The sequence below is a fragment of the Panthera onca genome, chromosome B3 (genome assembly GCF_046562875.1).
Source record: "Panthera onca isolate mPanOnc1 chromosome B3, mPanOnc1 haplotype 2, whole genome shotgun sequence".
Lineage (NCBI taxonomy): Eukaryota > Metazoa > Chordata > Mammalia > Carnivora > Felidae > Panthera > Panthera onca.
In genome coordinates this window covers 776,635-801,453 of record NC_138344.1, presented here as the reverse complement: position 1 = coordinate 801,453, position 24,819 = coordinate 776,635, and the positions used below count along the sequence as shown (strand labels likewise).

Sequence of the window (24,819 nt, the reverse complement as noted above, 5' to 3'; positions counted from 1 at the left end):
CAGTTCAGCATTCCCTCCCAGGGAACCCCCCAGTTCAGCATTCCCTCCCAGGGACCACCCCCAGTCCAGCACCCCCTCCCAGGGGCCCCCCCCAGTCCAGCACCCCCTCCCAGGGACCCCCCCAGTCCAGCACCCCCTCCCAGGGACCCCCTGGCTCACCACCCCTGCTCCCCGACATCCCCACACCCAACCTACTGGGGACTTGGAGGGCCAGGCTGTCTTTTGTCACTCTCCCTCACACCTGGCACATAGTAGGTGCTCAGTGAAAAAACGTGCGTCACACTCCGCTGGGCCCTGGAGGTATGGAAGTGTCCACCCCTGAGGTCTAACTGTAGTACCATGAAATTGGCATTGTGATAGAGCTTGTGGTGTGAACCAGGCAGAAAGTGAGTTATTTTACATCCAGAGAGGGTATGGGTCCATGTTGCATATGGTGTTAGAAGGATTTGCACACCAGAGAAGGCGAGGGTGCAAAGGGCGGGGTCCCCTCTGTGGCTGGGGAGCAGCAAGCAGGTCAGATGTGTGTGTGTGTGTGTGTGTGTGTGTGTGTGTGTGTCAGAGGCAGCAGAGGCCCCACATGGTGCAAATTTGGAGCAGAGCTTCCTCTGCCCCCTAGTTTTCTGGGGCAAAACATTCTTCTGAAGGGACTTTGAAAGAAAGGCCGTCCTGGTAAAGCTCTCAGGCTGTGGTCTCTCTGTGTCTCACACACACGTCCTGCAGGCCAGGGGGATGCAGCCTGTTTGCAGGAAGTAGGCCGTGAGGGAGGCCGGAGGCACTGAGAAGCCGAGCGAGTGATGAGTGACACCCCCCGGGAGGAAGACAGGCCTTGGAACTTGACAGCTGGAGGGATCTGAAGACGCTGAGCCCACAGAAGAGGAAGGGACTTAGCCAAGGTGGCTCCAAGGTCACCCGAGTGATGGAGTCCCGGCTCGGACTTGGCTCCCCTGGTTCCGGACCCCTGGCCTGCGTCTGCCGGAAACTTCCTCCTCCTGAGGAGCCGGGCCTGCAGGAAGGGTGTACGTTCACCCGCCACGGCGTCGCCTGCGTGGCCCCAAGCCTCCACGGTCCCCCTGACCTCCCACGGCCAAACAAAGCCCGGCGCCCTCTCTCGCACGTCCCGAGGGCCTGCAGGGCCTCGCCTTCTCCTGGCCACCTCTTGGTTCCAGCCGGCTCCCCTGTCCACAGCAGCAGCCCGAAGGCAGCCCTCGGTGGCCACCACGCACCCCTGTCAGGGTGGCCCAAGTACCTCGGCGGCCACAACCCCTCATCGCGGGGGCTTCAAGCAGCGAGTGCTGCTCCTTCACGCACCCAGGGTCCAGCGTGGGCCCTGCTCCCGCGCTCTCACCAGAGTCGGGGGCCACGGCCCACGGGCCCCGGGCTCACGCGTGGGAAGGGGAACACCTCACACTTCCGGGGACAGAGGCACATCACAGGACCACGCCCACCGTCAGGTGGCAGAGGACCGAGAAGCCCAGTCCTGCGTCGTCGAGCAGGAGACCCAGAGTCTAACGACTGCCGGACTGCTTCCCCCTTCGGTCCCCAAACCCCGATGCAGCTGGTGTGCAAAATACGGAACAGACTGTGCAAAAGGTTGGACAGAGCGGCGGGGGGGGGGGGGGGGGGGGGGGCTTCCACGGCCATCGAAAACCGCTCCCAGACAGGTAGAAGACACGGCTGCCCTCACAACCTCTGCCCTTCCGGTCACTCACGGGGGTCTCTCACCCACCTCTCCCCTGCAGCTACCAAGCCCGTCGCCCGCCCCGTGGCATGTGTGCACCGGCTCTTGCCAGCTTGCAGGAACTTGCTGTTTCACCTTCCACAGTTACTCAGGCTGGTTTCTCGACTTTGGCAGCTTAAGACGGGCCACGGTGGGCGTGTTTCCCCCATGGAACTCGGCACGTGCTGCCTGTCACAGCTTTTCTTTCAGAGAGCTGGTCATCAAACATTTACCAGCACACCAGTGTCTTATTTTGTCTCGGGGCCAGCTACATAATTTGTGGGGCTCAAGGCAAAATGAAAACGTGGGGCCATCAGGAACTTCCAGACAGCAACAGCAGAGCCTTGAACCAAACCTGGGCCCTTAGGGTCCGGGGCTCTGCACCGGTCACACGCCGGGAAACCAGCCCTGAGGCCGTGCGCACTCCCCCCCTCCAGCCCCGCAGCCGTGTTTCCCTGCAGATCACGCCCAGCCAGAGCTCCGCACCGTGCTGCGTACCTCTGCTGGGTCTCTGGGCTCCCCTGAGCACCTGTCAGGCCACAGAGCTCTGAGGACGACCTTCTACGACAGAGGGGCATCTCTGGGATGCTCAGCTTGGCTCCGTTTCCTTGCTTCAGTAGCTGTCTTCCCTCCATTTCCGGTTGGAAGTAAATTTGGAGCGCTAACGTAGGGCCTACAGGGCAGGGTAGGAGTTTGGAGGCCGTCGCCATATTTTACTAGCCTGGAGCACTCAGTTATAGGCCCGCAGCACCCAGGATCCTGGAGTCTGACTCTGGAAGAAACCGCTGAGATCTTTGGTTCAGGGATTCGTTCGGAACCAGTCTTGCAAACAGACTTTGACGTGGACCCCCACCACGTGAGACGGGTCGGCGAGGACACCGCTCTGGGGGAGCAGGACAGTGCCGTGTGACCCCTCCCCGCACAGGGCCCACCTCCCTGCCTGCAGGCTCGCTCCTCGCCTCCCCTGCTGCCCCGTGCCCTTGTTCACACCGCCCCCTCTGCTGGACGGGCTCCATCCCATCGCCCTCCTGTCGGACTTCTATTTGTCCTTCAAAACCTCTTTTGGATGGCCCCTTGCTATTTCCCTGGTGAGACCCGCCCCCCCCCCCCCCCCCCCACTGCAGGAGCTGCACGCCTCCGTTCTCACCTTGTCCTGTTGGACAGTGAGTGACCTCTGGGGGCGTCTGACCCCCTTGTTAGGCTGGGAGCCCCCAGGGGGATCTGACTCACCTACTTCCAGCTGTGTCCCACCAGAGCCCAGCACAGAGACGTCCCCAGGACGTGCTGATGGGCTTGGCCCGGGAGGACCAAGGTGGACGCCTGTGTGGCTTAGAAGAGGCCAGAAGGAGTCGAGAGGGGAAGAGAGAGAGCTGGGCTGTGCGGCAGCTGTTTGAAAACCAAGAAATACAGAAATCGTTAGCAAAACCTTGGCTGTTTAGCAAAAAGCAACACCGTGGGCTCATTCCGCTGTCAGTTGCCGCGCTGACTAAATGCACTCTGCACCAAAGACCCCATCTTGGGGGCGCGGTGGGCCGGGCGCCGGTGCTCAGGGCCCCAGAGCGTGTGGCGAGCGAGGGATTGCCCCCGATGGGCCGAGCAAGCCAGGCCGCAGGGTCGCAAGTGGGCAGGGCGAGCGAGACGCCGGCGTGAGCCCGGCCGGGCCGGAGCGGGGTGCGAGCCAGCGGGTTGGGGTAGGAGCCAAGGTGCCAGCTCTCTGTGGCCATCGCTGATGAGGGTCAGCCGAGCAGGCCCTGGGTGCCCACCACGCCATCCCCAGAGGGACCTGCCCGGTGGGGAGAAAGGCTGCCTCTGTGGGCCCACTGGGGCCACTAGCTCCTGGCAGGGAGAAGCCACTGCCCAAGACCTCTGCCGGGTCCCTGGGCTCGCGGCTCCCCAGAGTCCGCCCCCCAGGGCTTTCTAGTGCCACCTGTGCAGCGACACAGTGCCTGACCTAATTGTGTCCATTTTTCGCCCTGGCCCCTGCCGAGGAGCCGTCCTGGAGAGCGTCTCTCCGAGAAGAGCACCATCGGTTTTAAGAACAGGCTACTTACACGCGTGCGTGCACACACACAGACGCACGTCACCGCTGTACAGAGAAAAGGGTACCGTGTGCAGACGGCCGCTGGGAAGCGATAATGTCGGGCCAGAGGTGGGGGTGTTGACCGGGCATCCCCACGTTTCTGAGCTAAGAGCCTGTGTGTGCGTGCCTGTGCGCGTGCGTGTGTCCTCAGCCCTCTGGCGTATGGATCAAAGAGTCCGCCTCTGCCAACGTGCAGATGTTTGCAGAGAGCTGAAAACAAGCCGGGAGGGGTGGGGGGAGGGGGAACGAGAGGAAGAAGGGTCCGCGCCGGCCGGAATGCTCCTCGGATATTTGCAGCCACTCCGCAAGCAGAGGCTGGGGTAATTTTAGCAACCGGAGCGTGGAGAGGGGGTGACTGCTCCGTTTTGCTCCAAAAGTGCTCAGTTGTGAGAACCCATTCATCCCGCGGCGCGGCTCGCGGCCTGGACGGGACAGAGCCACACGCCCTGCAGAGGGCGCTGTGGCCCGGAGCGTTTGTAGGTTCCCCTGCGCGGCCGCCCTGCGTTCCTGTGCCTGCCGTTTGTTTGGTGGCTGCGGGCCTGATTCCCTCGCGTGGACGTAGCCCGCAAGCGTGTGCTGAGCGCCGGGAGCACTCTGATGAGAGTGGCAGGCAGAGACGGGGGATGCCAGCTCTTGAATGGGGGTCCACAGCCCCAGTGAAAGGCGCCCGGAGTGGCGGGAAGAAGGCTGGAGGGGCTGGGTCCCCGAGGCACCCCCTGTCCCGGGCCCCGCCCCTCGGTTCTGTTCTTGCAGCTCTGCTGACATCGGGGGGATGGAGGTGCTGACGCACGATCCCCAAATCGGCCGGGTGGAGGCTTTTTAGGGCAGCTCAGACATTCCTTCCGCGGGGCTGTCCTGTGTTTCCAGGCCGGCAGTTTCCACAGAGGCTCCCGGTCGGAGAAGTGCTTCAGGGCTGCCCAGGGGAGGGGACAGCCAGCCGGCCCGGCTTTGCCTCCGCCACCTGCTTTTCTCTGACGGCAGCAGGGTTTTGTCGGAAACACTAAGGGGACCACCCAAGTGTCCGCTTACGCGTGAGTGCATTGCCAGGTGCGGTGTGCAGACAGCACAGAACCCTATCCAGCCTTAAAGAGGAAGGAGGTCCTGACCCCTGCTGCAGCGTGGACGAACCCTGACAACGTCGCAGCAGGTGGACTAAGCCAGACACAAAAGTTCTGTAGGGTTCCACTTCCACTCGTGACAGGAGGTCCCTAGAGGAGTCAAGTTCACGGAAGACAGGACCCAGACGGTGGGGCCAGAGGAGGGGGAAACATGGTTTAATGGGGTCAGAGTTTCAGCGTGGGAAGGTGGAAAGTCCTGGAGATGGACGGTGGGGACGGCGGCACACCGTGCTTCATGCCAGTGACCTCTGCACCTGAAACTGGTTTAAATAGTTGTTTTATGCTGTTTTGCCACAACAAAAATTCAGAAATAAAGGGGCTGGTGGTTTGGGCTGTGGGGAGGAGAATCACAGATTGAGGCCAAAGCTGCCACATTGCACTGGGGTGCCCGCCGCCCGGAGAGCGCGGGGGCCTCTCGCCAGGAGCTGGGGCCTGGGTGTGCAGGTGGGCAGCCGCACACAGAGCCGGGGACAGGAGCCCTCGATGGGCTGGGGAGTGGCGGGGGCCCCCACTCACCACCGCGCCCTCATCTCTTACAGATCGCGACTCTGCTCAGGGACAACGAGCGCATCCAGTCCACCCAGACTGTCACCCCCAACGATGAGGACAGTGACATCAAGAAGATTAAGAAGGTGTGTACCGTCCTCTTTTGAGAGCTTCCCGGCCCTGCCCGGGGTGGGCACTGTCACCGACTGTCTTTCCACCCCCAGGGCCGGCCACCCCCTCCTCAGCCCCGGCCTTGGACTGGATGCACTCTATTTATAGGTGGGGAGGGCAGGTTCCAGAGCGGAGGGAGTGGGTGGGGGGCCGGGACGGGAACCCAGGCCGAGAGGCTGTCGGCCAGGAGCTTCTCCCACAACACGGGACAGCCTCCTAAGGCCACAGTCCCCTCCCCACGCAGAGCCTTCCCCTCATGGCTTTGGTCCCCAGCACACCCCGGATTGGAAGCCCACGGGGCCCCAAAGCTGACCCTGCTGCTGTGATCTGTGGGAGCCCAGATGGCATGGGGACCCGCCCAGTGGCTCTGGGTACTGACCCAGCAGCCTGGGGCAGCAGTGGGGGCAGGTGCAGGGGGAAGTGTGTGTGTTTGAGGTCTTCAACCCACATGGCGTGGGGGTCTTTTTTTCTTTTTAGTTTGTTGCCAGTGCTTTAGAAGCTAAACGATCTGGATTTTGTTTCTCAAAAATAGAAGTAGCCAACATTCATTAAGCATTTTCTATGCGTCAGACCCTTCACGCAGAGCCCTCTAGGGTTTTGCCATCATCCGCATTTCACATGGGGGGCAGCTGAGGCGCAGAGAGGCAAAGCCACTTGCCCAAGTCACACAGCTGCTTGTGGGTGACGTTGAAACCCCAGCCTTCAAGCTCCAGAGCCACCTCTTCTGTCCCCGGGACACACTGCTGCGCATGCAAGCCCCATTAGTCCCCACCAGCTGGCCTCCTGCGTCGTCGGTGGGACCTGCCAGGCCCCCTTAGGCACTGGGCTTTGCCACCAGGTCTGAGCCGAGCCCCACCAGGCAGGGCTCCCCTTTGCTGGGGCTCCCCTGGGCTTCTCTGCCCGTTTGGAGAAGCATTCTGGGTGGAACATCTCCCTGTGCCTGCCGAAATCCCCCTCCCTCCCTCTATCTCCACCCTCCTGGAGCCTCAGGCGGGCCCTTCCCTCGTGGAGAGAGCCTCTGAGTCTAGAAGGGGGCGGTCCGGACTCAGGGCCGGCCGCCTCTCCAGGGCAGATGCCCCCCAGTCACACATCCACATCCTGACTGTCCGCACACCTTTCCACTGAGGTTCTGATGAGCACCTGTGCCCAGCCCCCAGGAGGCGGTCCCCAGGTCCCCAACCCCACTGCAGGAGCCGGGTGGTGCCTGGCCTGGAGGCAGGTGCATCGGAAAACAGTCGTCTCCGTGGCCATGAGTCAAGGTCCTCTCCCAAGCTCTTGCCAAAGCGGCTGCGCCCAGCGGCCCAACTACACACCCGCCAAGTATCTGTGCCCATCTCGCCACAGAGGCCAGAGGAGGGCTCTAGGCAGGCCCTGCTGAGGCCCCAAGCACCAGATTAACCAATTTGCCACATTCTGTTCAATTTGCCAATCGCCCTCTATCCCGATGAGCGTTAATTGAGGCTTCTAGGCTTCCAGGCCAGTCGTTGGACGAGGTGAGGAGTGAGGGAGGCCCAGCACGGCCTGGCAGGCGTCTGCCCCCAGCCCCTCCTGTGACAGGGACTCAGGGCCACACGTCCCCTGCCTTGGAGGCGAGCTGGGGGTCTGGGGAACATGCAGAGGTCGGGGCGGGGCCTGGCACCTACATTTCCAGCAAAGCTCATGGGGCAACACGTGGAGTCCAGGCACCCCCTCCTTAGCCCCATCATGCGGATGGGAAAGCGGCTTATGGGACCCGGCGACTGGCCCAGGGTCTCGCGGGCAGGCCAGGCCCTGGTCCCGGCTTACCTCCCTGCACACCCCACCGTGGAGGAGGCAGCGAGATGGGGCGCCCGACCCTGCCTTGCCCCCCGATGGAGCCCCCCTGTCCTGGGGCCCTCACGGTCGAGCCCCCCCCCCCCCACGGACCCCAACGCCGCCCCCCCCCCAGGGCCCTCGCAGAAGAGCCTCCCCCCCCCACGCCGGGCCCCTGGCGGCAAAGCCCCCCCCCCCCGACGGACCCCCAACCCCCCTACCGGGGCCCTCGCGGCTGAGCCCCCCCCCGACGGCCCCCTCCCCCCTGGCCGCCCCCCAGGTCCAGAGCTTCCTGCGCGGCTGGCTGTGCAGGCGCAAGTGGAAGACCATCATCCAGGACTACATCCGCTCGCCGCACGCCGACAGCATGCGAAAGCGGAACCAGGTGGTGTTCAGCATGCTGGAGGCCGAGGCCGAGTACGTTCAGCAGCTGCACATCCTGGTCAACAACTTCCTGCGGCCGCTGCGCATGGCCGCCAGCTCCAAGAAGCCGCCCATCACGCACGACGACGTCAGCAGCATCTTCCTGAACAGGTGAGGCGGCCCCGGAGGCGGAGGGCCCCTGAGCCGCCGTCCGCCCGTCACCGTCACGGGGGGCGGAAGTCGCCCCGAAAAGCGTGGGCGCGGAGCGCGGGTGGGTGGAGGCGCGCCGCCGGGACGTCGCGTCCGGAGACGCCTCTGATCGACGGAGCCTGGGGGCGGGGTGCTGTCGGCATCGAGCGGGCACCTGCCGGGGCGCCGGACGCCTCCCCACGGCGCCCGCCGGGCCCTCGGCTAAGAATCGTTCCGCGCAGACGTCAGCAGAGCGGCCACCGAGCGCGTTTCGAATCGGCCTCCGGACGCGGCCGTAACGGCCCGGAGGCCGGGCTCCGTGCCAGCGGCCGTCTCTCCCGGAAGGGGACTCTGGCGCCCGCGTGGGGTTGGCGGCGCCCGGGGGCGAGCCAGCAGCGGCTCTTCTGCCGTCAACCGCATGGTCGGGGGAGTTTCTCGAGAAATGGTTTAGATGAGCTTCTCAGTGGGTAGTAAAGTTGAGTAAGCGGGATACAAACAGGGGAAAAAAACCAGACCGCAGTTTATAAGCGATTACCGCCCCCCCCCCCCCCAGGAATTACAGCGGGTCACCGTGTGGCCCCTAGATGTTCATTCAGCTGTGACCCGCCCAAAATACGCCCGGCGCAGCCGTGTCACTGGCCGAAACCGGCCCTCCACCGGCAGTCAGGACCCGGGGTCCCGGGGGGCACAGGGCCCGTGGGGCGGCCACGGTTGACGGAGAGACGCAGATGGGGGTCAGAGGTCCAGCTGGAGAGGCCCAGAGTCACTGGGGTGGGTGGGCCTGAGGCCGAGGATGTGTCCCCAGCACCGCAGTGGGGGCGGGAAAGAGACCATCCGGGAGGGGAACAGACTTCAGCCTCCTAAGACCTTCCAGAAACCGAGCCACTGGGCCTCACGAGGTTGCTTTTGAACCCGGTAATGTCGAACACGGGTTTTAAGCATTGCGTAAATGCTTCTATTCATTTCTTGAGACAGAGAAAATCAGTCACTATCTTTTTCTGAAATCGGCTAACACTGCAGAAACCACAGCTGGATCTTTCAGGCGCGGTGGCTTGCCGGGTGTCCCGGGCAGCACAGCACCGTCCGCGGACACGCGCTGTGAGCGCCTGCGCGTCTCCATCTCGAGGTCTGGGGTGGAGCCCAGGGAGCTGCCTCTCCAGCAGGGTGACAGGTGCCGTGGGTCACGGGCCACGCTGCGGCGGGGAGCTTCACGTAACTGCGGGTGGCTCGCTGTCCTGCAGGCTCCATGAGGCCCCAGGTGACCTCCCCGAACAACTTGGGGGGGTGGGGCGCACACCCCGAAATCCACATATGACTTTGGACTCCCCAAATCTTAACTACTAGGAGGCTGCCATTGACCCGAATTCTTGCTGGAAAAGTAGTCTATCTACGTGTATTTTGTACACCACACGTGTCACATATCGTATTCTCACAACGAACAAGCTAGAGAAAAGACGACAGTGTTGGGAACGTCACCAGGAAGAGAAAATACCTTTGTGGCCAGACTGTGTTCATCAGAGAAGTCGCACAAAGTGGGTCTGCAGCCCACGGGTCAGCCGGGCCCGGAGGCGTCGTTACATCCGTGTCTCTCGCGGTTTTGGCCAAGATTGCAAGTCTTTGGTGAGCGTTCATCACAATCACTGAGAGAAGGGTGTGCTTTGGTACTTCCTTCACCTTCCCGTGATTTTGTCACACTTCACCTGTCTTTAACGGCGCCCGTTTAGCCTGGAATCTTCCGTCAAGAGTATTCGCGTCAGCTCGTAGCCTTTGTTCGGAAGTCATTTGAAAAAAATATCCTACGGTTTTATATTTTTATCATTTAATGACTGCACGGATCAGGCCGGGTGCCTTTACCTGAGAACAGACAGGAAGGAAGGAGCCCCCTCCTCTCCCGGTGCCAGAAGGTCCCCGCAGGCCCTGTGCCCCCCGGTCGGCAGCGGGCCCCAGGCTGACAGGCACTCGCCTTCCGGGTCTCACTGATCTGCTCCAAACGGCAGCAGCCTGATCAATTCCTAAGGCCTCCAGAGCGCCGACCTGATCGTCAGCAGGGGCCGGCGGAGGAGCATACAGGTGTCGGGGGGTCCAGTGAGAGGTCCGTACAGGGCACCCAACACAGAGCCCCGGTAAGGTTGCTCAGTGGGAGCTAGACGTTGAGGTCACAGTAAAGCCCCCCCATGACGCCCCTGCGGAGAATGGAACCCACGGCGAACGGGGAGGGGGCACGTCCCCCCTCCTCCTGGAGGCCAGTGTCATTCTAGCACCCAAAACAGGCAAAGCATCTCTCCCACCAGATCTCATAGATACAGAACATTCCAGATTGAATCCAGAATTACATAAAAAGAACGGTACGTCATTACACCGAGAAGGCAGGGCTGGTTCAATATCGAGCCGGTCAACGTACTCTGTATTTCTGTACTATTTTCAGTAGGAAAAACCAGTGAGCCTCGGGCCCCTGCCTCCCACCACAGCGCAGAGGTCGGTGTCTCACAGGCCAAGGGCAGAGGCCGCCCACTTACCAGAAGACATTTGCACGTCACTTTCTGCTGGAGTTTCAGGCTCAAATGCACAGCCCCGTTAGAACCGCGCTGCTGACTGGGTAGCGTCGTCGGCTGGAGCTTGGGAAGAGAGCGCCCCTGGGCACGCAGGTGGGCGATCGGGAGGATGCCGCAGAGCGGGGAGGGGCTCGCTGTGCCTCTCCACCAGGGAGGAGAGATCTTTCACACAAAGCGTGTGGCGGGTTTGTTCAGCCAGACCACAAGCTTGCAGACTGGCGCTGTTTCTCCGTGGTGAAAGCCACGCCCGGCCCCCGGTGCCGGGCACCGCGGGCGATGCCGGTGAGCAGGGGCATCCCGCCAGGTGACAGATGGCTTGTCGCCGAGGCCGCTGTGACCGGTGAGCAGGGCTGCCTGCAGTCCCGGGTCAAGAAGGACACTGGGGGGTCGGGGCGTGTGCACCATCGATGAGCCATGTCTGCGCGGGAGGGACGTGTTGGACAGAGGCAGCTAACTGGCCACGAACGGGCAGAGGGCAGGGTGGGGGTGCAGGGGCCAGGCCCCGCCCACTTACCTTGCATTGGCCTTGGGTGAGTCACGCCTTCTGGGCTCCGGGGGGCGCCGGGTACCAGGAGCTCTTCCCAGGTGTATCCCGCAGACAGGTCACTGCCTCTTCCTCGAACACGCCTCCCACCCTGTGTCCTGGACGGGTGTCTCCACTCTGCCTCCATGTCTTTCCTTGGCTCGCGTCGCCATATCCCTTGCCACCATCGGCTTGTGTCCCTGCTTATGTGTCCCCAGGGTCCTGTGCTGCCCTCGGTGGCAGCCATCACACTTAAATAATGACTTACTCCGTGTCTGAGTCCCGCTTGCTGTGGGTGAGTTCAGGGCCATAGCATACAGCTGTACCAGTTACGCACTGCACAGCTCAGGGGCACTATTCACGTGGACCAGGGATCAGCACACCTTTTCTGTAGAGGACCAGACAGATAGTTTAGACCGTGTGGGTCATGCGGTCTGAGCGGAAACTAAGCAGTCATGGGCGATCCACGAATGAATGGACGTGGCTGTGTTCCCCTAAGTCTCCGTTTATGGACACTAAACTGTGAGTGTCACGTATGTTCCCATACTGTGAAATACTATTTTGTTTCTTTCCAGACCACTTAAAAACGTAAAAATCCTCCTAAGCCTGCAGGCTATACAACAACAGAGGGTGGGGCCACCCTCGGATGGAAAGGTTTTGTGTCGTAAAGTTGCCGCGTTCACCCAAGATATTCTGTAAATGCAACGTAATTCCAGTCAGTGCAGGATAGCAAGCCAGTCTTCAAGTTCAAATGAAGACGTACACACATATAAGCAACAGCGTTTTAAAATAAGAACAATGAGGGGCGCCTGGGTGGCGCAGTCGGTTACGCGTCCGACTGTGGCTCCGGTCGCGATCTCGCGGTCTGTGAGTTCGAGCCCCACGTCGGGCTCTGGGCTGATGGCTCGGAGCCTGGAGCCTGCTTCCGATTCTGTGTCTCCCTCTCTCTCTGCCCCTCCCCCGTTCATGCTCTGTCTCTCTGTCTCAAAAATAAATAAACGTTAAAAAAAATTAGTAAGAGAAAAGAGTCATTGGACACGGCTAGGCCATTCCCAAAAGAAGGAATTCAGATGGCCGATACACAGGAAAAGTGTTTGCTGAACGTAACAAGGCTTTTTTTAAAAGCAAATCAAAGCACAATGAGATCATTTTGTTTTCCTGTCAGGTGGGAAGCGATGGTAATTTCTAGGTAGTAAGATTACAGGTGAAATTCTCACAGCGTATACTTTTAAAATGGATGCTTTGTCAGCTATATTTTTATAGTCCCAGCTTATGACGTTCCCAGCATGCTACTACAGAGGTCTGTGCAGCACTGGACTTCCAGAAGGTGCGTTTCCTTTTCGGTGCGGCCTGAGCAGTTGTCGGCTGCAGGTGCCTGGGGGTGGCTCCCCCGAGGGTTGCTGTGGCAACTCCAGGTAGTCCAGAGCCCCCGGGCTCCCTCAAGATCCCCTGAAAGTCCCCTAACACCCACTCTTCTGTCTCAGATCAGCCTTCCCTTCGTGCATTCTCACACACCCTTGGGTCAGTCTCTTGGTTTTGAACTGCCCGAAGGATCTTCACATGTGGCCTGAAGGTTCTCAGAATTGGTATTTGTACACTCGACAGACTAGTTCAGGGGCCACAAAGAGACGGAAACCAGCCCTTCAAAAGTCACTGTAGGGATTTGCCTAAAAATAAAAAATGACTTCGGACCAGGGTGTGGCCCCTGGTCGGGGATCCGTGTGTCCCCACATGTGGGGGTGTCCCTGGTCGGGGATCCGTGTGTCCCCACACCTGGGGGACCGTTCTCGTGGGACTTCAGGGAGATGACAGTCAGGTCTCCCTCATGACCACGCTCAGAACGAGAACTCAGGTGTCCTCTACGTGGATTCTTGATACGTTCCCCCGGTGCCACGTTTCCCTTCCAGTCTGTGTGTCTCGTGGGTATGATGGGGTCATGGGCTTCGCTGTTCAGCCTGAAGGCGGTGTCTGCCTCTGTCCCCGACTCCCCCACCCCACCTGCCCCCGCTGTCTCTGCACTTCCCTCCCAGCCCTCCTTCTCCCCCCTGGGGTCACAGAGCCCCCTGCCTATCAGAGCCCCTCTATACATGAGGGGTACCCCACGTTCTGCTCCCCACGTCCCTGCGCCCCTCAGCACCCTCCACCCCGGAGCGAGACCCCAGGGCACGTGGTGCTGGGAGAGGGGACAGCTCCTGCACCAGCCCCCCCCCCCCGGGGGGAAATACCCGGTGCCTGGAACAGCAGAACAAGGGGGCAGGGGCAAGAAGAGAGCACAGACACGGAGAACATTCCGGGGAGAGGGAAAGCGGGGCTCAGAGGCTCCGGCTGCCCCAACCCTTCCTCTCTGGGCCTCTGTTTTCCGGTCCAAGAATAGGGTGTACGACCTTAGCATCCTACGGGACTCCCCGTCTGGTTCAGCACAAGCTCCAGCCGCTCTGGGGAGACCCTCCACCTCTCCCGGGGGGAGGGGGAGGGGAGGAATGGTTGGGGGGAGGGGCTGCAGGAGGAAGCAGGAGTCTGTCCCCGAGGAGACAAGCTGTGAGGACAGACTGGGCTGTGTTCTGGGGCCAGCTGCCTGCAGAGCCGTGGGCGGGGAGGGGGTGCCGGAGGGAAGCCAGGGCCAGCGTGGCTGCCGGGAGAGCACCAAGCTGCCAGCACAGCGCACATCCCCCGGCACGTCAGGGGGCGACGGAGCTGGTGCTTGGGGACACTGGGTCTTTTGCTCCCTTAACTTTGCCCCAAAGGGTGGTGGAGAGTGAGCGGTGACTGAGTGCCCCCCCCCCACACTGAAATAGTCCCGTTAGTGGCAGGTGCATCCCGTCGCGCCTCCACGTTTTGTGTGAGAGACCTGAGGATCAGAGACGTTCGGCGTCTTGCTCGAGGTCACACAGCCAGGGAAGGGGCCTAGGCAGAGTGCAGCCCTGCTTCCTGTGGGTCTGAGGCCACAGCCTGTTTTGTACATCCCTCGGTGGCCTTTACTCCACCAGAGCACCCCCCCCCCCCGTGTGACCCTGGGCTCCTCCAGGGGTCCCCAGGGGGCGCTCCCAGCAGGTGAGAACTTGGGGGCACAGGGAGGCCGGGAGCCAGTGCAGCGTTCAGGCTCCCGGGGCGCGGCCCCCACTTGAGGCCGAAATTCTCGACTGCTTTTTAACAAAGGTCCTGGTGTTCGTCCCACACCGGGCCCCACGGGTGACGCTGTCCGTGCTGACGGTGTTTGCTCTGAGGTCTCGGGGGAGAAAGGGGTTCCCTTCCAGAGCCCCGCAGGGTCCTCAGGGGCTGGCTTGGGGCGGGGGCGCGGCGCCCTGGAGGGGCAGGGACCCCCCCCCCCCCGGGGCGGGGCTCACCCCGCGCTTTCCCCTTTCAGCGAGACCATCATGTTCCTGCATCAGATATTCTACCAGGGCCTGAAGGCCCGCATCTCCAGCTGGCCCACGCTGGTCCTGGGTGAGTAGCTGGCCCTCGCAGGGTCCCCGGCCGCCCACCTCCCCCCAGGGCCCTCGCCGGGGCCACCGTCCGGGCCGGTGGTGCTTCCGTCCTGGAGCAGCCCCCCCCAGAAACCCACCGAATCCCCCAGAGGGAGAAGAGAACACACGTGTTGGCAAAAACTGCATTTCTAGGAGGAAACGGCGTATTTTTAGGTACTTATGTACTTTTCCCTTTTAAAAATAATATCTGTGTACCCATTTGAGAAAATTTGAGAATCTAGAAAAGTAGAAAAGGTTTAAAAATATCAATCATCGTTCTCCTTCCAAAGATAAGTGCTATAAACATTTCAGTGTGTTTTCTTCCAATTTTTTTTCTATGCAGAGATCTTGGGTTTTTTTGTCCCCGTTTTACATAATTGCAAACATACTGAATTTAGATTCTGAATCTTGCTGTTGTTTTATTTATTTTTATTTTTATTTATTTATTTATTTATTTTGCCTAACTTCATAGCACCAGTGTTTTCTTACTCTGGAAGCATCCTTTTTGCTGGGTTCGTAATGCTTCGGTGCCCATTGCTGGCTCAGAAGTAATGATCTCTGCCGGTGACGACTTCTCCTTACTATCAGTTTCCAAAAGTAGCATTACTGACCCAAAGCTTCCCCGCCCTCGGGCCATGGACGCCTCTGACCGGGCAGGCGCTTTCTCTTGTGTTCTCAAGTCAGAGACCCCCACTGTCCCCAAGGTCAAAATCAGAGCGGCCTGGACAGACGGGGGCCACCCCTCCTGTCCTTCCCAGTCGAGGATGCCGTCCACTGGGCAGAGGACTGCCCCGTCCAGCAGCCCCTGCCCAGAGTTTATGACCAGGACGCATGCTTTTCTTTCTTAATGGGGTTGAGCAGCGGTTTCGGTGGGTCTGTCCCACCCGGCAAGTGTTGAGATCTAGGGAGAGTGGTTGGGCTTTGGGGGGCTGGGAGGGCAGGAGGCCGGCGGGGGACCCACCTCACCAAAGCGGGTCTGGAAAGATGGGAACAGAGGGACACGTGGGGGAAGGGACGGGCTCAGGTGGGAGTGTGGTGTGGCAGGAAGCCGTGGAACATGCGGTCAGAGACCTGCTTCCACGTCTGCCACAGAGTCCCCGTGTGACCTCGGCCATCACTTGTGTCACAGGTGGGACAGGCTAGGAGGGAGGCCTCCTGGGAGCCCTCGTGTGACACGGTGAGGGAGCCAGGGCAGGGGGCAGTTACAGCGGAGGCTTCGGCCGACCCCGCAGAAACTCCAGAGCTGGGGTGACCCAGAGATGTCACAGACTGAGGCGGGGGCCCCCCCTTCACACCCCACCCGGGCCCGCCGTCGGGTCGAGCAGGACTTGGGCAAGGCCGCGTCCCTCCGCAGAGAGCACTTCCAGGGAGGCCTCCCGGCTGGGAGCCGTCGGGGTGTGCGGCGTCCCGAAGGGGTGGGGGCCCCCGCTGCAGCCCGCTGCTGGCCCTCTGGTCCACGGGGGCCACGCCAGACGGGCCGTCTCCACGAGTCTACGGTTCGGAGGTGGCCCCAGCGCCTCTCCGTCCGGCCCCGGATAGGGCGGCGGCACCCCGAGGCGGGACCCCCCCCCCCCCCACCCGGGCTGGGGTCTGAGCCGGGCCCCGGCCCCCCGCCCCCCCGCTGAGCCCGCCTTCCCCGCAGCCGACCTGTTCGACATCCTGCTGCCCATGCTGAACATCTACCAGGAGTTCGTGCGGAATCACCAGTATAGCCTGCAGATACTGGCGCACTGCAAACAGAACCGGGACTTCGACAAGCTGCTGAAGCACTACGAGGCCAAGCCAGACTGCGAGGAGAGGACGCTGGAGACCTTCCTCACCTACCCCATGTTCCAGGTGCGGGACGCCTTCCCCTCCTCCCCCGTGTTCCAGGTGCGGGACACTTTCCCCTCCTGCCCCGTGTTCCAGATGCGGGACACTCTCCCCTCCTCCCCCGTGTTCCAGGTCACCTCCTCCGTGTTCCAGGTGCTGGACACTCTCCCCTCCTCCCCCGTGTTCCAGGTCACCTCCTCTGTGTTCCAGGAGCTGGATACCTTCCTCGCCTACCTCATGGTCCAAGTGGTGCCTGGGGTATGTGGCCGAGTCCGGCCACAGTGAGGAGGGGGCCTGGCCCTGCAGGGCGTGGGGGATGCCCGGGGCAGGCGATGGGGAGCTGGCCCCTGACCCTGGCCGCGCCCCCCATCCAGCACCGCAGAGCGGGCTCTCTGGGCGGGCGCAGGCCCTGCCACGGGGCCCGAGCCCACCAGCCTCCGTGGGACGCTGCAAGGGACAGAGTGCAGCCAGTTCCCTCCCCAGCCCTGCTCCTGGGAGTCCTCCCAGCTGAGGGCCCTTCTTTCCTGCTCTCTCTGTCCTTCTGTGCTCCTGCTCTGTCTCTCCCTGTCCCGTCTCCCCATCCCTGCCTCTGCCCCCTGCCCCTTCCCGCCACAGATTCCCAGGTACATCCTGACGCTGCACGAGCTCCTGGCCCACACGCCTCATGAGCACGTGGAGCGGAACAGCCTAGACTATGCCAAATCCAAGCTGGAGGAGCTGTCCAGGTGAGCCGGGCTCTGGGCGCCCCCAGCAGGAACTTCCAGCCCCAGGTGGTAAAAGCTGGTGGTCAGGGTCAGGGTCAGGTCAGGGTTGGGAGGAAGGGGCTCAGCCTACGCCAGCGGGAGGCAGAGCCCCTCGAGCAGACTGACAGTTCGACGCTCACGCCTGAGCGGCCACCGGGCAGGATGGCGTGGCCCGTGTGTCCCCGGCGTGGATGGTCCGGGGAAGGGCACCCACAGGGGCCGTTGGCTCTGTCCTCCAGCGTAAATGTGTCAGCCCTGTGGCTTCACGTGCCCGAGACTCTTGTCAGCGACCCCACACCTGGCCCTCCCTTCCCCCCCCCCCCACCCCATCTCCAAAGCCGGCGAGCCCGCCTTCTGCACGGGCAGAAGCCAAGGGGCCAGTGTGGAGGAGCGGGCTGACCCCTCTTCCGGGACCCTGGGCGTCAGTCTCAGGCCAAACGCCTTGGCTCCCATATGCCCCCTGCACCCAGGCAGGAGATGGTGGCCGGTGGCAGGTGGTGGCCGTGGGGGTGGGGGTGAGGCTCAGATTCCAGGTGCATTTTGAAGGCGGAACCAGCAGGTGTCTCTGGCGAGTTAGGCGCAGCCGCAGGGACTGGAGGCCGGGGCTGCTGTTGGCCAGGACGGTTTGGAGGGGAGTCCTTCCTGTTCCTTGGAATCTCCCTGGGGCTGGGCTGGACCTGAGACAGATGGATGGCACAGAGGCAGCCACAGGAGGGGGCAGGGCATTTGTGTCTGGGGGTCAGAGGTCACCAGCTCAGAGACGGGCCTGTCAGGAGGCTGGTGAGACCACCAGGGATGAGGGCTGAGCCCCAGGGGCTGCACCGCGTGGAGCCCAGACCGAAGGGGCCCTGAGCCCTGCAAAGGAGGCTCGGCCGGCAGGGTGTGGAGCCCCCGTCCTGCCTGGACCCCATCAAGCACTCGTGCCCTGAGAGGCTTCCCCAGGCTGACGAGGGGCCGCCGGCCGGGCCACAGCTCCCACCTGGGCAGAAGGAGGACGGGCTGGTCCAGGGCGGGGTGAGGGTGTTCCCAGGGCATGATTTCAGACAAACAAAACCACTGGGGAGTGGGCACCCCGTCCTTTCAAGTCCCAGGGAGCTGTCCCTGCACATTCCTCCCCCAGGAGAAGACTTGGGGCCCCCGTGAGGCAGCGAGGCTCCTTGTCACTGCTGGGCACCCCGGCCTGTGCAGGCAGGGGTCCAGGGGGCACGTGCAGGTCAAGGTGTTTGGCCCGAGACCCCGACTCCCTTCCCCCGGCGTCCTGAGCACTTGGCCGGCTCTTCCTCTGTCCCAGCCAGTGACCTGCACCTGGGCCCTGAGCGAGGCCCTAACCGCACAGGAGGGAGCTTTCCTGTCTCCATGGCAACAGCCCTGTCACCCCCACCCTGCCTGGGGCCCTGAGGAGAGCTTCCAGCCCCCCTGAGCTGTGCTCACAGACCCCTCCTCAGGACTGGCCCTGCCCTCACTGGCTGGGCTCACAGAGAAGCAGGCACCACCTCCAGCCGTGTGCAGCCTGCGCCCAGACACAGACCCCGGCCCTTCCCCAAGCGCCCCCTGCGCCCGGACGCAGACCCCGGCCCTTCCCCAAGCGCCCCCTGCGCCCGGACGCAGACCCCGGCCCTTCCCCAAGCGCCCCCTGCGCCCGGACGCAGACCCCGGCCCTTCCCCAAGCGCCCCCTGCGCCCGGACGCAGACCCCGGCCCTTCCCCAAGCGCCCCCTGCGCCCGGACGCAGACCCCGGCCCTTCCCCAAGCGCCCCCTGCGCCCGGACGCAGACCCCGGCCCTTCCCCAAGCGCCCCCTGCGCCCGGACGCAGACCCCGGCCCTTCCCCAAGCGCCCCCTGCGCCCGGACGCAGACCCCGGCCCTTCCCCAAGCGCCCCCTGCGCCCGGACGCAGACCCCGGCCCCGGGCTGGCACGGTCCGATCAGCTGCACCTCGCGTTTATCTGACGACAAAACCAGTTTCGCTACTTGGTTATCACCCCTTATTTTTCACTAAATACAGCCCTTTCCCAGGAGAATCTGCACCCTCAGAAAAAAAAAAAAAAAAAAGGTTCCCTTACCCTTGGCTGCTGAATCCCTTCCGGGGCGCCAGCACAGCCCGACCGGTCCCTCCCGGAGGAGGGCTGGGGCCTGGGCTCTGAGGACAGCATCGCTGGGACACCGAGGCCCGGCCACATGCCCCGTCTGATAACCAGAAGAAGAAACGGATAGAAATACGCGTTCAGGGACCTGTGGTCGGTGACCGCTGCCCTTTGCTGAAGTGCGGGCGCGCGTGGAGTGCATCATCCCCCGTCCTCGCCCCAGGGTCCTCCCCTCCGGCCGGCTCAGGACAGAGGCGTGGACTCACCGCTCAGCACCGTGCAGCTTCCACGGGCTGCCCCTCCCGCTGTCTTGGGTTCGGACTTTGTAAACCACACGCACTGACCTTCCCTCTTGGCTTCCTAGTTGTGGAATCAGACGAAACGGGGCTTTGTGCCTCTCCTGGAGTACGTGGCCACTTTTTCCAGACCCCTCCCCAAACTTACCCGTGACCTCCTGACCCCCCGGAAACTCACGGCCCCCTTTTCTGCAAAGCTTATTTAAAAGCAGGTAACTGGCGCCACCTCCTGGAGAGGATGGGTGCCACCGCGGTCAGAACAGGACAAACAAGAGAGACGCCCAGAGTCTCAGAATAATGGCCGGCTTGTCCTGCTTCCCTCCCCGATGGGCTGGAGCCGGACTCAAGTCAGGCTTCCCCTGAGCCAGCTGGGTTGCTGGCACCCCAAAACTAAGTCCAGAACCCAAACAACATTAAGCAAACAACCATATAAAGAGCATTAAAGGAAAGACTAGCAAGTGCAAAGGCCCTGAGGCAGAGGTGAACATGGTTTGTTCTGCGGATGGAAATAAGGCCAGCAGGGGCACATGGGCCGGAATAGTGAACAAGGGACGTTTGCTATGCTCCCGTCTTCCTCCACATTCTTCTGTCTGTTCCACATGGGTCAGACTTTTAGATCAGACACACTTGCTTCCTAATTGTTAATCTCCATTTCCTTTTCTCTGAAATAAGAACATTTGCCTCCTTGGGTTTCCAGAAGAATAAAATGAGATCGTGCCCGTCGAGCCTCCTGCACATAGCGGGCACTTGATAAATGCGTGCCCTCTCCCTCTTCGTGACTGCAGGCTCAGAGAATCCAGGGGCCGGCCTTTCCTGCTAGGACTGCCAAAGGCCTGGCCATTGCCTCCTTCTGCCTCTGACTTATTTCCTGTCCCTGCAGGATAATGCATGACGAAGTGAGCGAGACAGAGAACATCCGGAAAAATCTAGCCATCGAGCGCATGATTATCGAAGGCTGTGAAATCCTGCTGGACACCAGCCAGACTTTCGTGAGACAAGGTACGTCCCCTGTGCCCTGCCCTCCCCCGCCCCAGGCAGCCCCAGGGACACCTCCAAATGGCACGTCTGCTGAGGGTCTCGGGGCCGCTGGAGGCCTGTGGACGTCGTACCCACACCTGCAGACGCAGACACCGTTGGCCTCCGGGTTCCTTTTCCCCAGAGGGGAACACACTCCTTCCCAGGCGGCCCGGTCTGTCGTGTGTCCCCGTGAACACGGACACCGCGTTCTGGGGAGAGAGTAGGGAGCAGAGGACGAGGGCAGGTGCGGACAGGCCTGAATCTAGCGTTCCCAGCCCCGAGGAAGGCGGTGTGGCTCAGTGCCCGTGTCCTCGGCCTCTCGGGGACGGTCACGTTCACAGTGGCTCCCTTTCCTCGCCTGGGAGGTGCAGACCCACTGAGGGCCGGCGGGGCGGGGGGCTGGCTGCTGGTGCCAGGACGTTGGGGCCTCGGTGCTTCTGAGGGTTGTCCCATCCAGAGCCCACGTCCCGTGGGGACCGGCTTGTGCTCACCCGCGTCAGAGGTCCCTCCGTCCGGCCCTGGGCCTCTCTGGCCAGAGGGAGAGCTGCCCACACCTCCTGCAGCCTGGGCAGCTGGCCCTGCAGGTGTCCTCAGCTTGGAGTTTTACTCTAAGCCCCCCGTGTGACCCCCGTGCCCTTCCCCCGTCCACCCTGCCTGAGTTGGGCGGCGCCGGGCCCACGCTGCGGTGGCCAAAGAACGGCCCCTCTTGGCACAGGCAGCGTCCCCGCAGACCGGGAATCTGCTCTGTTCCCCGAGCAAAGTGCTTCCTCCTCTCCCGTGGGGCTGTGCTGGACCTGGAACCAGGCGGGGGGAGTAGGCCGGTCCCCCCTCCAGGAGCGGACAGTGTAGGGGATCCTGAGGAGACAGACGCAGGACAGGGCTCCAGGCAGTGCCGGACGGGGCGGGAGGCAGGGTGAGGGGAGTCGGGCAGGCCCTCCTGGGAGGGAAGCACAAATAGGAGTTCACGAGGTGGAAAGGAAGGGCTTTCCCGCCAAGGAGCGGCACTCAGAGCCACAGGTGACGAGCTGAGCGAGGAGGGAGCGCAGAAGAGGGCCGGGCAGGCGCCTGACCGACAGAAGGCCCAGGGGGAGGAGGGGGAGGAGGGGGAGGAGGGGCGTGTGGGGCGGGAGCATGGGCAGCAGGTGACTTCTTCCCCCGGATGGCCCTGCCCGGGAGTGGCCTCCCGCACGCGGTGTCAGGGACGGGGCCGGCATGCTGTGCCTGAGCAGTCGTGTCTGCTGTGGCCGCGGGGCCGTGCCTGGTGCTGCCCCTTCTGCTCTAGAGCCGGCTCCCCACGTGTGCTGCCCCCACCCCCACCCAGCCCTGCGTTCCTGCCACGGGGGACCTGTCCTGGAGGCTCCTCCACTTGCCGGGGCCCCGGCAGGGGGCCGAGGGGTCCTGCAGGGACTGGCTGACGGGGCTGAGAGAGCGTCCGGGGTGCACCTGCTACCAGGACCCGGGACTCCCCCCTCCCGGCATCGTGACCCACCTGAGAGCTGGCCGGCGGCGGGCGTGGCTCTGGGAGGTGGGCTCAGGGTCTGCCCTCCACCCACAGGCTCCCTCATCCAGGTGCCCATGTCTGAGAAGGGCAAGATCACCAGGGGCCGCCTGGGGTCTCTGTCCCTGAAGAAAGAGGGCGAGCGACAGTGTTTCCTGTTCTCCAAGCATCTCATCATCTGCACCAGGGGCTCTGGCGGGAAACTGCACCTGACCAAGGTGAGGGCTGCGGGGGCTGCAGAGGCTCGTGGCGGGCACCACCACGGGGGCCCGGCTGACCCTGACCTGGGGCCCAGACGGCGGGCCGGGAATCAGACACATGAGAGTGCACACGTGTGTGCTGGTCTGACGGGCGGGTCGGAGAGAGCTGGACACAGCCGGGTTTTCTGCTGGAGAAATCATGGGGAACACGGGAGCGCGTGTCAGGACCCCCAGAGGAGCCCCCGACCGCCGGTGCCAGGGCAGAGGGCCCGGGGGTCTAGACAAACCGCTGAGAGGCGCGCGTGTGTGTGCGCGCGTGCGTGTGAGGGGCCGGGTGGAGGACGGCACCTGCTGAGGCCGGAGCAGCGCCCAGAGCCTCCGCTCAGGAGGAGCTCGCGCAGCGGCTCGCGGGCATCCGAGGCACGACGTGCCAGCAGGAGAGCAGACACGAAGGGCCGTCCTCAGGACCCCACGGCCCTGCAGGAGACCCCACACAGTCTGCTGATCGGCCCGTCCCCAAAGCAAGGGGGAACGCTCGCTGGCGGAGGGATGCCGTGATCGCGGAGGTGGTTCTCCCAGGGGGAGACTTACCCACCACACGGATGTGCTGACCCTGCGATTTCCCCAAACGTGGGGAACTCGACAGCGTAATTTGTGGTCGTGGGGGACTGCACTCCGCCTCCCTGGGACAATTAAGTAGTCACAGAGGGCAAAGGTGACGGGGAATCCGCACCTCAAACGCCTCCTGCTCCTTCACAGACCACAGGGCCTTGGCTCATACTGTCCCCTTCTTTCTCCCCTGGAAGACCGCCTTCCTGTCCTTCGTGGCTACTCAGGTGCCACCTGCTGTCAGCCTGCACCCAGCTTGGCACATTGCTTATCTCACTGCCCCGAGTTCAGGACCTGGCCCCGACTCAGTCTCTCACACGCACGAGAGCCTGAAACAGCCCAGAAGTGCCCCTGCCCGTCTCTCCCTCAGTTCCCCGTCTGCAAAGCAGGGGTGACCATCCTCACCAGAGGCCCTGCAGAGGCGCAAGCAGCTGGCGGTGGGGGCGCATCTTCCTGGTGGAGGCAGAGCACCTGTGAACCGCGGTCTCCCAGGGAAGCGCGCTTCGGAGGGTCTCGGGTCCGAACACGCGGCGGCGGCCTAGAAAAGGCCAGAAGGTGCCCTCGATTCAGCCAGAGCCTCGGGCAAGCCGCTCTTCCAGACCCGGGATGCCTGGCCCAGAACGCACAGAGACGCTGCGAGACGCCGTGGCTGCGGGGAACGCACCGCTTATGTTGACACGTGCACAAATCGGCTGTTTGGCTGCACGAGGGGAAGTCAGCTTACGGCGAACGCTCCAGTTTCGACCGAATTCCGGGTCAGGGAGAGCTCTCCGTATTCATTAGCTCCGGAGTCTCGGCTGAGGATCTCTGTCGGGCTGGGGGGACGTTTCCTGCAGGCGGGGGTCAGCGGGGCAGGTCGAACTGGAGACGCTGCCTGAAAGCACGTTTCTTTACCTTTGTCGTATTTTGGTTGGGGGTGTTTGTTCGGGCTTTTAAAGTTTTTCTCATAAGGAACACGGAGATGCTCGTCAAGTCCCAGCACCCGCTCCTGCCAGCAGGTGCCTCACCAGGCCTCGGTTAGTCCATCTGCGCGATGGGGGTGAAAACACGTCCCTCGGGGATGCCGTGAGCGTGAAGCAAGGGTGTGGCGTGGTGCCTGGGACGCAGTACCTGCTCGGCGGGTAACCGTCGCCGTCACTTCCAGTTACGTGGTCGTGAACTTGTAACGATACTCGTGGTAGCGAGCCCTTGCGTAAGCGTTAGCGTGGGCCAGGCACTCCCCCAAGTGCGCACACTCAGCTCCTGGAACGACCCGCTGAAGCCGATATGGTTACTTCCCCGTTTTACGGATAAAGGGCCTGAGGCGTCTAGGAGCCCGCGAGCGGCAGAGCGGGGATTTGGTCCCGGGCAGGCAGTCTGGCTCCAGAGTCTGTGTCCTTGAACTACAGGCTCAAAGTCAAGCTGTAAGACTACCCTAAGGTCTTCCAGAAGGAAGAGAACGTCAGAGCTAGATGGGGCTTTACAGATGATCAAGCCCGGGGCTCGCCCGAGGCCACCGACCAGCAAAGCGAGAAGCAGAACCCAGGATCGGGGACACCCGATGCCCCCTCCAGTCCCCCTGCCCCCCGGGCTGCCGTCCCTAAACACCTGTGTGTAGATTGAATGTGTGGCCAGCGTCTCTGTCGCCATCAGTTATTACGTTACTTACCCACTTCTCTGCCCCGTGGGACAGGTTACCCACATCCAAGGTCTCAGCTTCTGAGTGAGGAGGCCTGGAGCCCCCGGCTGGGCGGGTGGGGCCCGGGGTCTCTCGAGCTGGCGTCCAGGCCGAGCTCTCCCGCTGTACCAGCCTTCCTGCTGTGGCTCCCCCAGAACACGTGGTCCCAGGGACCCCCGCAGAGCAAGCAGGGGGCTGTGGCTCCCACAGGCGCACAGCATCTGAGACACAGGTGACCGAGTCTGGCCCACACTTGGCAGGGAGGGGAGTGGACCTCAGCTCTGGGAGGGGGCGTCGGCATCCTGCACCCGCGGCTGTGGTCCCTGTTCACCACGGTGCCGGGGCATCCGATGCCCGGAGGTGCTCCCACTCTCAGGGACCCAGATGCCCCCGATAACAGGCAACCAGTAGGTTGCGACCCCAGCTCTAAGGGTCCGGGTGACCTCAGGCG

General features: G+C 62.7%; 1 protein-coding gene across 2 annotated transcripts in view; it reads left to right on the top strand.

The window, feature by feature from the left end:
* The window catches only part of RASGRF1 (Ras protein specific guanine nucleotide releasing factor 1), a 99,412-nt gene that overhangs the window by 34,261 nt on the left and 40,332 nt on the right, over positions 1-24,819 (top strand). For both annotated transcript variants that reach the window (XM_078449099.2, XM_078449098.2), the window contains exons 4-10: positions 5,455-5,547; positions 7,644-7,897; positions 14,355-14,434; positions 16,097-16,290; positions 16,882-16,991; positions 20,268-20,386; positions 21,960-22,120. In XM_078449099.2, the coding sequence (XP_078305225.1) occupies positions 5,455-5,547; positions 7,644-7,897; positions 14,355-14,434; positions 16,097-16,290; positions 16,882-16,991; positions 20,268-20,386; positions 21,960-22,120 (1,011 nt within the window). The remainder of the gene's footprint in view (positions 1-5,454; positions 5,548-7,643; positions 7,898-14,354; positions 14,435-16,096; positions 16,291-16,881; positions 16,992-20,267; positions 20,387-21,959; positions 22,121-24,819) is intronic.